At 50.9% G+C, this 16,685-nt stretch overlaps 1 protein-coding gene across 3 annotated transcripts in view; it reads right to left on the bottom strand.

Annotated features, from left to right (window-relative positions):
- Positions 1-13,021: 13,021 nt before the first annotated feature.
- The window catches only part of VIPR1 (vasoactive intestinal peptide receptor 1), a 32,183-nt gene continuing 28,519 nt past the window's right edge, over positions 13,022-16,685 (bottom strand). For all 3 annotated transcript variants that reach the window (XM_031686757.2, XM_031686758.2, XM_072941062.1), the window contains 3 exons: positions 15,550-15,679; positions 15,276-15,317; positions 13,022-14,456 (listed from right to left, as the gene is read on the bottom strand). In XM_031686757.2, the coding sequence (XP_031542617.1) occupies positions 14,265-14,456; positions 15,276-15,317; positions 15,550-15,679 (364 nt within the window). In that variant the 3' untranslated portion in view covers positions 13,022-14,264. The remainder of the gene's footprint in view (positions 14,457-15,275; positions 15,318-15,549; positions 15,680-16,685) is intronic.

Here is a 16,685-nt window from a genome sequence, read left to right as displayed (position 1 = left end):
TAAGAATATTTAAATATATTTTGGATATAAATTGAATTTATCATCATCTAGGGTCAGGACACACTTAAGCTGCAAAAATGGCTAAGAAAGCTGAGTGTATTTAACTTACATATAACCTTTTATGGTGGTGGGACTATGGGGGTACAGAAGTGTTTTGTATTTATTTGCAGGGTATAGCTGAACATTTTAAAAATTAATTGAGTAACAAGTGCTACTGGATCATAAGCTTATAAGCAAGAGCAAAAAGGAGAATTTCAGGATTCCTTGCTGCCGGCCACAGACTGGAATAGGTGAGTCATGCAGATCCACACAGAGACATTTCACATCACAGGTGGGACAGGCTGCTGTCATCAGCTTTGTACATGGTAGCCAAGTGCCTGTCAATTGAATGATGTTGTTTAGTACTTGACCCTGTGTGCTTGTTCTCGGAAGACCTCCCAAATCATTTACTTCCCTGCACCTTTCCCAGTCTTCTTAATTAGATTAATGGCCTCATTTTTTTTATGAATAAGAGTGAATTGTGTGTTAGCTTTTTTTCAAAGCTGTATAAAGATGTAATTAACCCTGTGTTCTGAAAAGTTACTTTGCTTTTTCTCATTGTCAATGTTGACTGATAATAGTTTTCCAAAATCTAGATCTTAATGTGATCCCTTTGGTCTCTGGAAATTTCAACCTGGGTTGTCCAGTACCATTCAGGAGGCCACTTGGGGAGTTTGTCTTTTGGATTGTTCTTGGTAGAAGTCTGGAATCTGAATAGCTCCACCACAGTTGCATGGAGTACTTTGGGTTGAGTTATGTGGTCTTGATAAATAAAAAATCCTATTTTGGCAGTTGTTAAAAGTCAGAAATCATCGCGAGAGTTAGTGAGTCGATTGGGAAAGTAAGGATGCCATTTTAGGGAATTCAGTTGTGCTTGGTCATTGCTAGTGGTGTATTGTTCTTAAGCCACCTTGGTGTCACTTTAAAAAAAAACACAAGTTCATGTGACTAGGAACTGTGTTGGGAAAATGTTGCCATGGTAATTTTATTTTCTTATAATAGAATGTCCTATTTTTAATCAGACAATATGTGAAAGCTATATTGGCAAATCCTCAGATGTAAACTTCAGAGTTGCCTCTCCACTGATTTTGCGTCTGCTTAATTTTCTGCATAGCCAGAAGGTGAATTTTCAGGCTTTCTGGGACATGATTTTGAAGAGATGGTGAAATAGAATGGGAAGCTAAGGAGGAGAGACAAATCTTTTTATATTAGAAGCACACACACAAATCTTTAAAAGGTGGTTAGAACAGCTTACAAAGGTATTGTTTTCTTTTCGAGCCCATGTGCTTTTAGTGTTGCCTGGTGGCCCTGTACCCCAGATACTCTGGGATCTGAACCTGTGATCCACATTCAGCAAGGAGTGAAGAACAATCCTTGCAGAGGAGCCCCTCCTGCCCTAATGGAGAGGTTATCCACACATGGCTGAATGTGGTCTTAATCAATTGACATCTACACGGGGCTTGAGATTTACTTTTGCAAACAAAAGGGAAAAAAAGATGCACTCAACAAAATAATGAGCACATAAACATTATCTAACTGAAATCCAGCTAAGAGACATCTCAGCTCACTGGAGGAAGAGGCTAATGATAGGAAAGGCATTCTGGAGATTTGATCCAAGGGAAATCTCAGGATCAGGGTTGACTTGGTTCAGGCCTGGAGTTTTGTAGGCACCAGTGTCATCTTTGACCTCACATTACAGAAGTTACCCTCACTGCACCATGGACCTTTGTTTTAGCTGTTCTAGCACCTTTGTTTTCTCAGTGGTTAAATGCTCCCCACCCAACCGGCCTCACAGGGCTAGATCTGGAAGTAGATGAAACAGTGCTGGAAAGACCTTAACAGTGCCTTCTGGTATCACATGCCACAAGATCTTGAGCATCAGAGTGTATAATGTCCCATCTGCTGTGCCCGGGCTGTAATGTGGCTCAGTACTGTCGGGCCTGGTTTCCCAACCAAAGGGCTAAATCCCAAAAGGTTCTCCTTCCACAAGAATGCTAGGAGGAAACAGCTAGACTCTGCTTTTCCTTCCTCAGCTAGCCATACTGTGCCAGGTGCCATGCTTGGGTTTCTTTCCCTGGGTCAGGACAGTTGCGGGCATATTTGGGATGAGACTTCTCTTTACTAGAGGCCCCACTGCCTGCAACAGGAGGAAGGAGGACAAGGGCTCCTGGTTTTGCTTCTTCAGCTTGCATCCCTTTGATCTGTGAATCAAGGCCCAACATTTTAAAGTTCTTCAAGGGGTAGGGGAAAAGGTGTTGGAAGGAGAGCTGAAGCTGGAACATTTAACATCATTTCTGTCAACCTCACCTTGAACTCCCTGTTATTTTACTAGGTGCCCCTATTCAGGTCTCCCCTGCCTCTTTCCACCTTTTCCCCCCCGCTACTCTGGTCCTGGAAACAGAGGCTGAAATTGGAGTCTCTGGAGAGACAGAAAGCCACCTTTAATTGTCACTGATAGGGTGGGTCCAGAAGCTTCAGAGAGGGAGCGGATACTGAGGCCCAGCCCCCTCCCTCATGTACCCCTAGGAGCTCCAGCACACAGCCAGGCTGGCTCTTCGGGGTGCAGGAGGCAGGGGAGAGGCGGGGAGTTGAGCTGGGGGCTGGCTGTCTGCTGAAAGACATGTGGGGGCTGCTGTTTGCTATTCCTGGAAGGAGTCGACCGCTTGTAACATGCAGGACAGGCAGCCCTCAGAGAACCCACCGCTCCCACAGGGCAGCGCAGGTGAGCAGGGGAAATTTACGGCCACCAGATGTGGCGCAGACCCCTGTTCCGACATTGCTCACATTCCAAGTATACGTATACTCCTGCCCAGGTACAGGGAAGCCCTATGCCTGCACCATGAGCGTTAATAATTGGGGGAAAAGAGAGTAGATGGCCCTTGAGAGATGAGGTGGGGAAGGAGCCCCGGTCAGCTGGTGCGAGGCCTGGAGGTCAGCTCTTCCACGTGGTCTGACCCCTCAGGGGGCAAGTCACCGCCTGTCAGCCCCAGCACCCTTCTCTGGGAGGTGGTGGTCATGTCAGCCGGCTCCCCTGCCTGGCGCGCTGTCGGGAGTGTAAAAGCAGTAGTGGAGGGGGTGCCTGGTGCATCCACCTTTCATGTGCAGGAGAAGAAAGGCTTCGCGTTTGTTCACCCAGTATGTGCAGATTCTGCATGCTTCAGGTAGCACCACACAGCACGTCTTCTGGCCTTTCCTGAAAGAGGGCCTTTATGGTACTGTGGTGTAAACGGTCTCATGCTTTCACTCCAGAAAGGTTGTGGCCTCTCTTCCTTCCCCTGGACCGGCCTCCTGCCTTCCAGGCACAAAGCCCTTGATACCAGTGGCATGGGGTCCTCCGGGATCCAGAGAGGCAGGTTCTCCTGGTTGGACCAAACCTTATGGCTTGTTTCTGACCCAGATGAGGAGAGCACTGATTCTCCCATCTCGGAGCAGTGGTGTCAAACTTCTGTTGCTGGGGAAACATCATTGGCAGAGAGCCTGTGGAAAAGTCCTGTCAGTAAATCTGGGAATGGCCGGATATGGAAACATCTGCCCGTGTGTACCAATGGCAGAGCTGGTGCCCACAAGCGTCTTTTATTTAAGGCAAAATTATCAAATCCATTCTGTTCCTCGACCCTGTTCTTGATACATATGACCGTCTTTAACCTTTCTATGGTGCTGGCATTGTTTCAGAAGCGTTATTTAATGAATTATTCATAGGATGTGACCCCCCTCCCCAGGATCCTATTTTGTTGAATGGACTTCTCTATTAAGGGCATAAAAGATTGAGGCTTATTTAGCCAGGGAAAAACCATTTCCTTCGTGTATTCATTTTGAATGCTTGCTGTCCACGTTATACAAGCTTCTTACTGTTTTCATGCAATAACAAAGATCTATTTTGAGTAAACAATGAGTGTGTTTTAACAAACTTTCACACAGCAGTAAAGCCTAAACTTGTGTTAATGTAGGTAAAGAATGTTGTATAGCCATTTATATACTATGTATATATAAATCAAATGAGGTGGCTTCAGAATGGGAAGAGAATAAATCTAAGGTGCTTATTAACTTGCGTGTTTGTACTTATACGTGAAAAAATTCTGAGTTATGGGTCCATTTTCCTAGATGGGGTGATGTGGGCCTGGCACAATGGAGGCGATTGTGTTAAGGGAAGTGAAATTCAGGTCCTCTTGTTCAGTGAAGTCTAGGCAGGTGCTAGGGCTCAAATAGTCTTCAGCATCAATCCCCAGACTCTGGAATGCAATCATGGGTCCAGGGAAGACCAAAATGGAATGTTGGAAAAACCAAAATGGCAATTGCAGTGCTGCCCTGGGGGCTGGGAGGACTGCCTTCTCTGCAGGCTCTGCTCCTGCCCGGCTGTGTGCCCCTGAGTAGGTATTTTCCCTGCTCCAGCCTCTGAGCTTCCGTCCTTACCCTGAAGGTGAGGTAAGTTTTTGTCTCTGTCAGAAAATGGCCACCAGGGGGCGCGTCGTCAGGTTCCCAGCCCAGGGACTGTGCTGTTTTGCCCGGTCGTTCCTAATAAAACTCCCAGAAAGGAAATAAATGCACCAACCTCTGCTGACCGTGCTCTAACCACACATGGGGAAAGGCACACTCCAAGCATCTCTCCACTGTCTGTCCTGAATGAAGATCTTTTGGATGAGGGCAAAGGCTTCCAAAATAAGTGTCTCAATTATTGAGTTCTGGGATTTGGGTGTTGGAAGAGCCTGTAGGTGCCATCTGATTCAAGTGGGGAAACTAAGGCCTATCCTAGGCAGCCAGGGACAGTGTAGCCCAGAGCTCCGTCCCCTGGGCTGAGAACAAGGTGCCATCTACCACTTGGCAGCACCCACGAAGAATAAAAAGGGATCTTGGCCCTTGAAGGGCACCCTTTCTGTGCCAGGAGGGCTGGGTGCCAGTTCAGGGTGATGAATTACCTGCCTTTTTCTCAGGCTCTACCCCATGTGGGGCCTGTAGGGCCAGGTAGCAGAAGTGCCTGGCTCGGGTAGCACCAGCAGAGGAGTGAAACTCAGAGAGGAAGGGGTCCCGCCTGAGTGCACCTGGCTCTGCTGAGTCAGCTCTAAGACATTGCTGGATCAGATGTGCAGAGTAAAAACTATGCAGTTCCTTGGAGAACATGAAGGAGAATGTCTGTGACCTGGGTTGGAAAAGTGCTTCTTAAACAAAAACATCACAGGCACAATCCTTAAGGCGAAATGATTGATGAATTTGATGCCGTACAAATAAGGATTTCATGGGCAAAGTTAAAAGAATGGAAGAAGACATTTACAACGTCTGAAACCAGTAAGGGATGAATATACAAGCAATTCCTTAAACCATCAAGAAAGACAGCAACTTCAGTAGGAAAACAAGCAGACAATTTGCAGACGAGAAACCTCAGAAAGCTAATAAGCATATGAAGATATTGAAAATCATTAGAAATACAGTGAAATACACATTAAAACAATAGTAAGGTATCACCTTACGCCTATTAGTTTGGCAAAACTTAGAAAGCTAAGTGGCACCAAGTACTGGAGACAGTGTTGGGGTAGAGGACTTCGTGCACAGCCCATCTGAAGAGCAGTGCTGCTGTTGTAGGCTGAACTGTGTCTTCCCCAGATTAATACGTTGAAGTCCTACCCTCTAGTACCTCAAAATGGGACTGTATTTGGAGATAGGGTCTTTAAAGAGGTGATTAAGGTAAAAAATGAGAAGGTCATATGGATGGGCCCAAATCCGATATGACTGGTGTCCTTTTGAGAAGAGATTAGGACACAGAGGGGAAAGTGGCCATCTGCAAGCCAAGAAGAGAGGACTGAGAAGAAACCATCCCTACTGACATCTTGATCTCCAATTTCTAGCCTCCAGAGATGTGAGAAAATAAATTTGTTCTTTCATCCACTCAGACTGTGGTGCTTTGTCATGGCGGCCCTAGCAAACACAGCTGCCTGCCCAGATTCAGTGTGCACACACCTTATGACGTGGAAACTTCACTCCTGCTTAGATATTCCCTGGAAATTCTTACACAGATCCTTAAGGGGATATGTATGAAGAGAAGTGTTTACTGAAGCATTAATTGTGTTGGCAGAAAGCAGTCTGTGTGTCTACCATGGACAGATAAAGTGTGCAGGCTCACTGTGGAGCAGCAGGCAGGAGGCAGAAGTACCAGATTTAGATGTCACGGAGCAGCATGGATGGGTCTTCAAAACGTAGAACTGAGTGAAAAATAGCATTTATACGATCAGAAACATATGCGCACAAAATGATAAAATATCTTGTAAGCACATATTCCAAAAGATACTTGTTAAATTCATTTGAATGGTTGCCTACAAGGGGACAGGAGCTTGGGGATTAGGTATGGAGATAATACGGAATTTAAAAAAAAAGAAAAAGAAAAAGAGGGCTGGCTAGAGCCAGCAGCCAGTTCTGAGAGCCTTGGGAGAACCAGGGGGCCTGCATTGCCTCTGGAGATCTTTCCCTGCATGCCCAGCCCTGGCTGGACTTGAGGAGGCAGAGAGGGTCTGCCTCTGAGGGCCTCCAAAGCCACACCTACTGCCAGAGAGTCCAATGGGTGATGGGGTGAGGGGACTGAAGTCAAGGCCAGGGGCTGTAATGGGCAGGGGCTTCTGGGACCCATGGTGTGGGGAGGGGAGAAAGCAGGAAGGGGCTACAAGAGGGAATGCAGATGGGCGGGAGCTGGCTCTGGCCACTGGGGACTCTATCCTTCCCAGATTTAGGCCGTCTGACCAGTAGTTTCCTGGCGGAGATTCTTTCCCACGTGCAGCACTCAGCTGCAGGGCTCTCGGGGACAAAGAATACACAGCTGCAGGCGGACAGAGGTGCACCCAAGGCCAGGTCTTCCACCCCAGAAATAGCCTTCTGGCCACAGAGCCAGTTGTGTGCATCTGGGGAAGTGAAACTGGAGGGAGATGAGGCTGGGAGGCATGAAGGTGACTAGGACCATTATTGCCCTGAGGGGTTGTTCCAGGCATATGTTCTGAAGCCCCAGGGGTGGGAACCAGGGCCAGAATGAGGATGGACTTTCTCACAGAGCTGTCCAGCAGGGCTGGGGGAGGCAGCGAGCGCTCCATCATGAAGGTATACAAGCAGAGATGAGATGTATCGGATGGGACCTTAGAGCATGCTGTCCCCATCTCAAAGACATCGTCTCATCTGGGATGCTGGTGTCCGCGGGGACATCTGCCTATCTCCCAGAGTGCCTCCTGTGGTGTCCATCCCACGGGGTGAGCCAGACTCCAGTTGCAGGAAACAGCCTGTGCCAGCACCCATTTGAAGAGTAAATATTAGTCTTTTCAAGAGCTGCCTGTTCTCTGTCACTTGGCATAGAGGACACTGAGCCGGCGGTAGGGGGACCTCTTGGCCCCAAGCCCAGGAGTCTGTGGGCCCAGGTCACTGCTGCATCGTAGCCCCAGGGAACCACCCTCACCAAGTCCAGGCAGGCATCCTCTCCTGGTGACTTTGACAAGCAGTGGTCTCTGAAGCCCCTACCTAAGGGAGGTCTGGATGGCACAGAGGCCCCAAGCCCTAGGACGTGGTTCTCACATACTGTCCACGCTGCTCCTGCAGAGGCAGGGGACTGGATGTTTTGACCTGGACCTCAAGGTCTCTGGGCCCCAGTTCTGACGTATATGGTTTAAAATTCTCTGATTACCGGGAAAGGGGAATGACCTGTCCCTGCTCCACTGTCACCCCGTGGGGAGACATCCTCCAACCACCCCAACCAACAGAGCACCCCTTACCCTAGCCCGCCTTCCTGCCTTCTTTCTTCTATAATCTTACTCATTTATTATCAGTTTTTTCATTAGAGGATCAGCTCTGGGAGGGCAGGGCCTCTGCTGTGGTCACTGCTGCTTTGACCTGTGCACCCAGTCAGTTCTCAGTAACTATCTACTGAACGAATACAGTGACGTTAATACTTTGAAATTATTAAACTAAAGTAATTCTCAGCCCCTAAACCCTGAAATTGGACTCTGAAGCCCCTCCACCATCACGACTGGGGAAGGGTGAGGACAGGTGAACCTGTTTTGGGGAGAAGGGAGGATAGAGGCAGAGGGAGGAAAGCACTGCTCCCCCCCCCCAGTGGAGGAGTGGTGGAAAGAGGAGGAGACGCATCTCTTGGACATGGGTCCAGGTCTCATCCTCTGGGACGAAATCTTGAACAGAGACTGAAAGCTGAAGATGGAAGGGGCAGGTGTCCCACTCTGCATTGAAAGACAGCCCCCCTAGGCAGCCTGTGGGCCTCAGATGGCCCTGCTGGGTAAAAATGGTGGAGCTACACACTTGATGGCAAGAAGGTTGGAGTGTGCCCCTTCTGGCAAGCCTTCCTCAGCTCCCAGAGGCCTGGAAGTGTCCAGAAGTCCCTGTGTGCCCCATGGAGCATGGAGAATGTGGCTGAGTTGGGACTGGTGGGCCTGTATTGGCACTGCCATGGCCAGTGGTTTGGTGAGGGCAGCTCACCCCCAAGGCTGGATGGAGGCACGGCTGAGACTGGAGGAGTCAGAGTGAACCCAGGTGGAGCCCTGGCCAAGAGAACAGGCTACGAGCTCATGAGCTGCGAGCACGCAGCCACCAAGATCCTAAAAGAAGAGACTAGCCTAGCTCTGTGCCAGGTTCCTCCTCTCTGCCTCCAGGAGGCCACCTGTACTGGACTGTCTGCCTTGGATCCTCTGCACCTACATTTGCCAGTTCCTGCAGGAATGACAGGACCGTTCCCCACCTCAGCTGTACCGCACAGCTCTCACTTTCTACCCTAGTCCCTCTGGCGTCATGGTGTGTGATACCTGCTGGGACGCACTGACATGCAGGCCCATCACCCCTAGAAGTCTGAGGGCATTGCCATGGGCATACCTCGAGCCCCAGATGGTGGAGGCCAGTGGCTACTGCTCTCCTGTCCCTCAAGAGGACGATCCGGAGGTATGTTCTGCCCCCTCCTCGGTGAACATGAGTTCCTGTTGGCAGAGCAGTGACCAGCTCAGTAACTTACTTGGATTTTGGCTTTCTCTATTTCCCTGTGTCACATTTCTCTGTCCCTTCTTCCTGTTTCCTGGTGGCAGGCTCTGCTTTCTGGGGACTCAGGCTTCAAGGCCACCTGAACATCTGTGCTAAAATTGTCTATAAGAACTCGGCCTCCCTCTCCAGCCTCTTCATATGCCCCGTGCTGTGGGGGCTAGAAGACTAAAGATTACCTTTCCCAGACCCCCTTGCTGCCGGAGATCTGGGTGCAACTGAGAGGGAAGTGCTGCCGGTCAGAGCTGGGTGGTGGAAGGGAGATGGAGGCCACTCTTCCTGCAGTGCAGTGGCTGCTGCGTGGGGTCTGGCAGACGTGAGCTTTTGCAGCCACAGGACATTGTGTTCTTTCCACTTCCTTGTCACCAGCTTAATGGCTGTGCAACTAGGACATTGGCAATAATTTCCTACAAGGTGGCAGCTAGGGTGGTGTGACCATGAGGCTAGGTGTGCCCTAGCTTCTGTTTCTCCAAACCTTTATAGGTTTAATTTCCTATGTTCAGTCTCTTTCTACACAAAAGACCTAGAGTGTTTTCCGTTTCCTTCCCTAAACTATGACTGCACTATGACGACCAGACTCAGGTGGAGGAAATCTGAAAGGTCCAATACTTACCCAAAGAGCTGTCCAAAAGGAGACTAAGAGTCAGTCTCTTGGCTGCCTACTCAACAGCTGTCCTCCCTTATCAGATGAATCCTTCTTCCTTATCAAAGCAACCTCCCTCTGGAAGCTTGGTTCTCTCTTGCAGCCAGGGCTTGGGTATGTGACCTAGTCCTGGCCAAGGAGCCTGAGGAAAGTGCACAGAAGGCGGGTTCTGGGATAGCTTATCTTCCTGACAAAAGGAGACAGACAGGAAGCAATCTCCCCCCCTGCCAGAGAATAGGGTTCTGTGAGAACATGATGCCTGGGGCAGCAGCAACCATCTTGCAGTCAGGAGGGGATAAGTCTGCAGACAAAAGTCAACATACTGAGGATGGCAGAGGGGACAGGTAGAAACCATTTAGGTCTGTGTTGACATTGTTGAGCTGCTGAATTAACCCTGGAGCTCCCTACTTCTAGTGGGCATCACCATGGTAGGACCCCTTCCCTCTGGGGCACGTAGAGGCTGGTTCAGAGTCTTCAGAGTTTTTTCCATGCCAACGTCATGGGCTCAGAGATGCTAGGACCTCTGGGAGCTGGGCAGGGACTAGGGTGAGGCAAGTGAGGCATTGTCCTTGGATGCAAAATTTAAGGGGGTTGCAAAAAACTCAGTAGGTAATCAGGGAAAGGGTATATAGCTCAGTGGTAGAGCGCATGCTTAGCATGCACGAGGTCCTGGGTTCAGTCCCCAGTACCTCTGTTTAACAATAAATAAATAAACCTAATTATCCGCCCCCCCCAAAAAACTCAGCAGGTAATCAGGATAAAGAATATTTTAATGTAATATTGTAAAAAAGCAAACCTATTGTAAAAATACAAAATGAATAAAAAATACCTGGATTTCAAAATAAAGACAATAGGGAGAGTATAGCTCAGTGGTAGTGTGTGTGCTTAGCATGCATGAGGTCCTGGATTCAATCCCCAGTACCTCCATTAAAATAAATAAACAAAACCTAATTTACCTGCCCCCAATAAAAATGATTTATTTATAAAAAAGATATTTAAAATGAAGACAGTAAAGATTCAGGGTCACCAACTTGTTCTACTTTGCTGTTTACACACAGGGCACACCCATGACACCTATGACAGTTCATATAATGAGGCAGGTTCTGGGACTGAGAACCGGATTCAAGGCTGGGCTATACCAATGACTTGCTGGCAATCCCAAGCAAGTTCCTTCTCTTCTCTGGACTTTATTTGTCGTGCATGGGGGATGGGGCATTGCCAGGATGGCCTCCTGACTCATCCCCATGACTTCAGAGGTTACTCTCCCTCTTCCTGAAAGGCTGCGTCTCCAGGGCGGTCGACTCTTGGCTATTAATATCTCAGCCATCCCTGGCCTGATCAGGGTGTTTAATTACTGCCAGCTGTGGCTCTGGCCCCCTCCCCCAGGAGAGATAAGAGCAGTTCCTGTTCCCACAAAGGCGGGGGTGGTGGTCAGGTCATTGCTCATTAAAACAGGCCCTGGGCAAGTGGTGGGAATGTAGGCACTGACAACTCCTCACCCAACCTGGCCCCGCCTGCCAGCTGGAGATGCCAGGAGATACAGACTCCCTGGACACCCCAGAGGCGGCCCTGGTCTCCCTATCTCCTGCCAGCCCTGTCTCTTTAGGTCCTGATTCCAACAGCCTTAGGGCTTCTCCCCAGATGTCCTACAGACACTACCTTCAGCGTGTCCCTAACCAGGCCCTCCCTCACCTGGATGATGGACTGGGAGCTTTCCCTTTGCCTTCTCCTGGGGCCCTTCTCAGCAGCCAAAGTGGCCTGTCTCAAACCCACCCTCATTCCCTTGGCCTCATTTAACAAGTCCCCACTGGGTTCCTGCTGCCAAGGGCCCCCAGCATCTGCTGGCCCAGATTCAGGTGTCCCTGTTATCTCTCATGCCCCTTTGGGATATGGAGACTTCTACCAAGTCCTCAGGGACAAGCCTTCACCCAGGAAGATGCACCTTATCCATTCTGCAGGCAGTCTGCTCACCTCAGAGTGGGAAGAATCATCCACATGGTGGCTGGCATGGTGGGGGGCACCTTGTCTTCCCAGAGGGGAGGCCACCTGAGTTAACTGGGCTTTGCCCTCGGGACCTGGGGTCAGGCTTGGTCAAGGGCCAGGGCCTAGCCTGTGGGCAACCAGAGGTCTGGTTCTACCTGGGCCAAAGCTGGGGCTGGTGCAGGGATCACTGTGCCACAAGGACAGGAGCCTTGGTCTGAGGGCCAGGTTCTGTCTCCCTAATCCCAGGCTGTCTCTGGGGTCATCAGTCCTTTGTCCTCACCACCTCCTGGCCCTTGTATCTTGCTCTGAAATGGAGCTGAGGAGAGAGGCCTGCCCTCTGTGTCATCAGATGCTTGGGTCCCTAAGGCCAACCGTGGTGAAGTCCTTGAGGCAGCCACCAGGTGGCGATAGAGATGAGCTGGTCTTGTGGCACAGTGCCCTACAAGGCAGGAGAGGGAGCTGGAGAGAAGAGGGGGTGCAGGAGAAATTCAGCTCTTGGTCACCTCCACTCTGCTCCCAACCTGCAGGCCTCGGACAGTGTCTCAGCTTCTCCCCATTCCTGAATGCCCTCCACTCTTCCTGAGGGGCTTTTCATCTCCTGCTACCTCCCAGACAGGGCCCCATTTCTGTCCTCCCTTCTTTTGTCCCTGTCTGGGTCTCTCTATGTTTTATTCACTTTCCACCCTCCTGGCTGATAACTTTGCTTCTCTCCCTAGACATAACTCACTAATGGTGGGATTTCAGGCACGGTGATGGATGGGCTGGGTCCAGGCAGGAAGTTTGCAGGGAGGGAAACCCAGGGAGGTCAGCTGGAGCAGTGGCTCTGAAGACTCTCTTGCTGACTGGCATCATCGTCTTCAGCCTCCAGCCTCAGTGTCTAAACCTGTTTACTAGCTGTATTGTCTCTGTTTTGGTGACATTAGTCTGTCCTCCATATACCTCCTCTTGGCTGAACCCTGGACGGTGGCACCCTGGTCATCTCACACCCCATGTGCTCCTTGGGTGTAGGTACCCACATGTAACCATTTCTGGGGTTGCACACAACTCTGTTGGCTGTTTTGTCTTGATCCAAGAATAGAAATGTCTCTTCTTGCTTGGATTTAGGGGGTAGGGAGACACCATGAGGACAGGGTATAACTTCACCACACTCAGAGGACAGAGGGTACCACTCAACAAGATGTGAGTTGAAAGCCCTTAGACCTGTGTTTTTCATATGGAAGCCAGAGGGGTGATGGTGTCTGGCTCCAGTGGTGTTTTGGACCAGTCTTCCTCAGAATAGGGGGAGATGGCTGCAAGCTGGAAGCTGGTTTCCATTTTAACCCACATGGGAACAGCAACCACTAGGAAAACCAGTCAGTCCAACCCAGTGTTTATTGTTGCACAAGCCTGTTTGCAGTCCCGAGGGGATCTTCTGGCTGGGGTGTGGGTAGGGAGCTGTGTGGCCACAAAGGTGCAGTCAGACACAGGACATGACCACCAGGCTCTTGTCCAGATGATGCATGGACCAGAGGACTCTTCTGCCACACTCCCGGGAGGGTGCGGTGGGGATGGGGTTGTGGGGGTGGTGGTAATAATATCAGTGGTAATACAAATAACCAAGAGGATCCAGCTTGTTACAGTATATGAAAGTAGTTAGAGACTGTGCTTTCACTTTCCCATCAGCAAGATCTGAGTTCAAATCCTGTCTGCGTGATAAGGTGAGGTACCTGCTCGCTGTGAGGCTCACTTTCCTGATCTGTGAAATAGGGACGGTAGTTCCTGCCTTGCTGGGTTGATATGAGGATTAAGGAGTCCATGAGTGCACACCTCTGAGCCTGCTTCTAATAGTTGGCACGTAGGTGGGCAGCCAAGGGCAGTTCCCACAGCCCAGAGAGATGGGTAGGGCTGGTGGCAGTCTCCTCAAATTGCTGCAGCCGTCCCGGGACCACTCCATTTCAGCAGGGACTGTGGAGATAGCTGCCCTCCTCTAACTAAAATTCCCTGTTACAACTGGGCCTGGCATCTGCCAGAGGCAGAAAAACTCTTTCATCTCGATTTGCTGGCTGCTGTGAGGAGGCATTCCAGGCAGAGACTGCATCTTTGGAGAGATGCCTGAATGATGATGCTTAACCCAGAGGAACTTGGCAGCAATGGTAGAGCTTCAGGCACTGTCGAGGTGGTGGTGGCAGGTAACCGTTCCAGGCAAGACCTTTGTGCCCTCAGATCACATCATGTTCCCACGTGCATTGTCTGGGGATGGGCGGTTGCCTTCCTCAGATGAATCATGAGCTACCAGGGGGTGGAGTCAGGTGAGGGTATGCAGATTTCTTGCCCTTGATTGGCAAAGGGGGCATTTAGCGGGTGGAATCTGAAGACTGAGCTCCACTCTGCGTCTTCCAGGTAGGAGCTCTCAGTGCTCCTTCACCTATGCACCCTCCTTTCCCCAGGCTGGCACAAGGGCAGCGTTCTCCTGGGGAGTCTGGACAGTGATCTGGGGGCCTGGGCAGCCTCCGAGCCTGGAACTGACCTCGCCTGGTCAGGCCTTTGTCCCCGGTGCCGCGCGGGGTGTATGGGTGTGGGTGGGAAGGGCCGCCCTGGGCCCCTGGGCTCCTGGTGGTCAGACCAGGGAGACTTCGGCCTGGAAGCTGGAGGAGCGGCGCGCGCCAGGGCTGACACGGGTCAGCATAGAGACTTGCGTGCTGCACGTGGCCCCGTTGCTGCCTCCGGATGGTTGCTGGTATTTGGGGTCCCAGCCCAGGACACCCTGCAGGTGCCAGCGCCGCCACTTCCGCCGCAGCTCTGCCTGCACCTGGGAGAAGGGAGGGTGGTCAGACCCGCCCCTAGGAAGCCTGCACAGCTGATTGGGCTGCACCCCATTTAGGGTGGGAGCCAACCAGTCATGTCCTCTTGGAGAGTCTGTTTTGAGAGATTGGATGCTACCTTGGCCTGTGCAGAGTTGGGACCTCCTAGAAGCCAGGTCAAATCAAGGGACTGGAGTTGGGGGAGGTGAGAGCCAGAGAGGATCAGCGAATGCTGTCCCGAGAGGGAGAGGAATGCTGCCTGGAGGTGGCTGTATCCCCATCTTCTCATCCCTGCCCTCTAGCTCACTTAAGCTCATCCAAGTAGATTTCTGTGTTTAGTAAGCAGGGCTCCACCATGACTCAACCTCCACTTGCTGCCTCCACCCATCCCCACTCACTCTGCACACAGCCCCCTCACACAGCACTTCTCAAACTCTGATGTGCACATGAATCCCCTGAAGTTTTCTTGTTTGTTTGTTTGTTTGTTGGGGGTGGGGGGTTAGGTTTATTTATTTAACTTTAGTTGAGGTACTGGAGATTGAACCCAGGACCTCAAGCACACTAGGCATGCACTCTACCTCTGGGCTGTACCCTCCTTCCCTGAGGTTTTCTTAAAAAGCAGATGCAAAGTCAGAGGCCTGGGGTGGGCCCAGAAATCATCATTTTAAACAAGGTCGGAGGTGCCATCACTGATTTACTAGTCTGAGGACCACACTTGGAGTAGCAAAGTTTGACCCTTCTTTGCTCTGCACATCCCATCAGTGTTTCTGGACACTGGGGCTACCAGAGTTCTGCTCCCTGGCCTCCAAGGTCTGGGAGGGGCTTACCTCGCCATTGAGGAAGCAGTAGAGGATGGCGACCACAAAACCCTGGAGAGGAAGGGAGCAGGAGAGGTGAGGTAGGCAGACCCTGGGAGCCCCCAGCCCTCCCCCTCCCCCCTGCTGTGTTCCCCTGGTTAAGCAAAAGGCTAAGCATACAGTAGGTTTTTAATCAATACTTATTACGATAAAAAGATTGGAGTCCAGTGGCAAGGGGCCAAGACCCCAGGTGAATTCCCTTAAAGCCCAGAGAAGAACGCAGCCTTAAGGTGACAGGTCATACCTGGAAAGACCCCACGACGAGCTCAAAGACCATTTTCACTTCAGCCTTAAAGTTGTCGGGAAAGAAGGCGAACATGATGTAGTGTACTCCAAACAGGGGGATCAGCAGAAGGGTGGACTTGGTGAGCCTCCTGGGGACAGGGGAGGGGCAGGCAGTGGGTATAGGTGTCCACACATGTGGACACGTGGGGCACAGATGGGAACAATGACCAGATGTGTGAGGATGCACTGTTGGTCCCTATAAGTACTGTGTCTACATCTGTTTCTGTTCCCTGTCTGCAGTGCTTATGTCCTGTCTTGACCCACAGCCGTCTTTGCCTGGACGGGAGCATGAGAGAGAGAGGGAGAAATCCCCCTATTTTCACTGTCTGATGGACAGAGTATAAAGGAGGGCCAGTGCTGACCCCCAAGGATGATGCGTGATAGTGGCATTTCAGGCTCTGTGGCCAATAATGAGGATATGTTCTCGAGCAACAGGAGATCCTGGCTTCCCCTCCCCTGGTCTCAGTTTCTCCAGTCTGTAGAATGGAACAAGTGTATGCTCAACAGGGTCAAGTAACAGAAGTGGGGCCCACTGTAAACTCGGAAGTGCTTTGGGTGCTATAAAGTGCAATGGGCTCACGAGAGACCAATTCTCCACCGGGAAGGAAGGCATCTGGGAAGGAAGTCTTTGTGTTTGGGCTGCTGACCACTTGCCCAGGGCCTCTTGGGAAGATGGTGGGTTTGTGCCTGGTCACCAAGGATGACTCAGGGTCAACTAACACAGCCCTGTCTTTGGCTTCTCTGCTGTGTCCATTTCCCTAGGAAATGCCACCTTTTCCAGGATTGCATCCCTTCCCCTGCCACCCCCCTCCACCTCCCCACACGAATACTCCCAGCATTCTTTGAAGGACCAGCTCCTCCTTCACTGGCCTTGTGTGCTCAGCAGTGTCCACAGTCACTCTAAATGACTCACCCCCTCTCCCGTGCAGCACGGCTCATCCTGGTTCAGACCCCCCAGCCACCTGACCTCAGTGCTGGTCCCCGCAGTTCTGTTCTCTGGCTAGGAGAGGTCTGAGGGGTAGGGTGTCTCTCTGCCTCTCTCTCTCTTGCCTTGGCAGTCAATCCAGGGAAGCCTAGACCTGGGCCTGAGGACCC

This window comes from Vicugna pacos, chromosome 17 (genome assembly GCF_048564905.1).
Source record: "Vicugna pacos chromosome 17, VicPac4, whole genome shotgun sequence".
Classification (NCBI taxonomy): domain Eukaryota; kingdom Metazoa; phylum Chordata; class Mammalia; order Artiodactyla; family Camelidae; genus Vicugna; species Vicugna pacos.
Note: the sequence above shows the minus strand (reverse complement) of the source record. Positions and strands in the feature narration are given on the sequence as shown.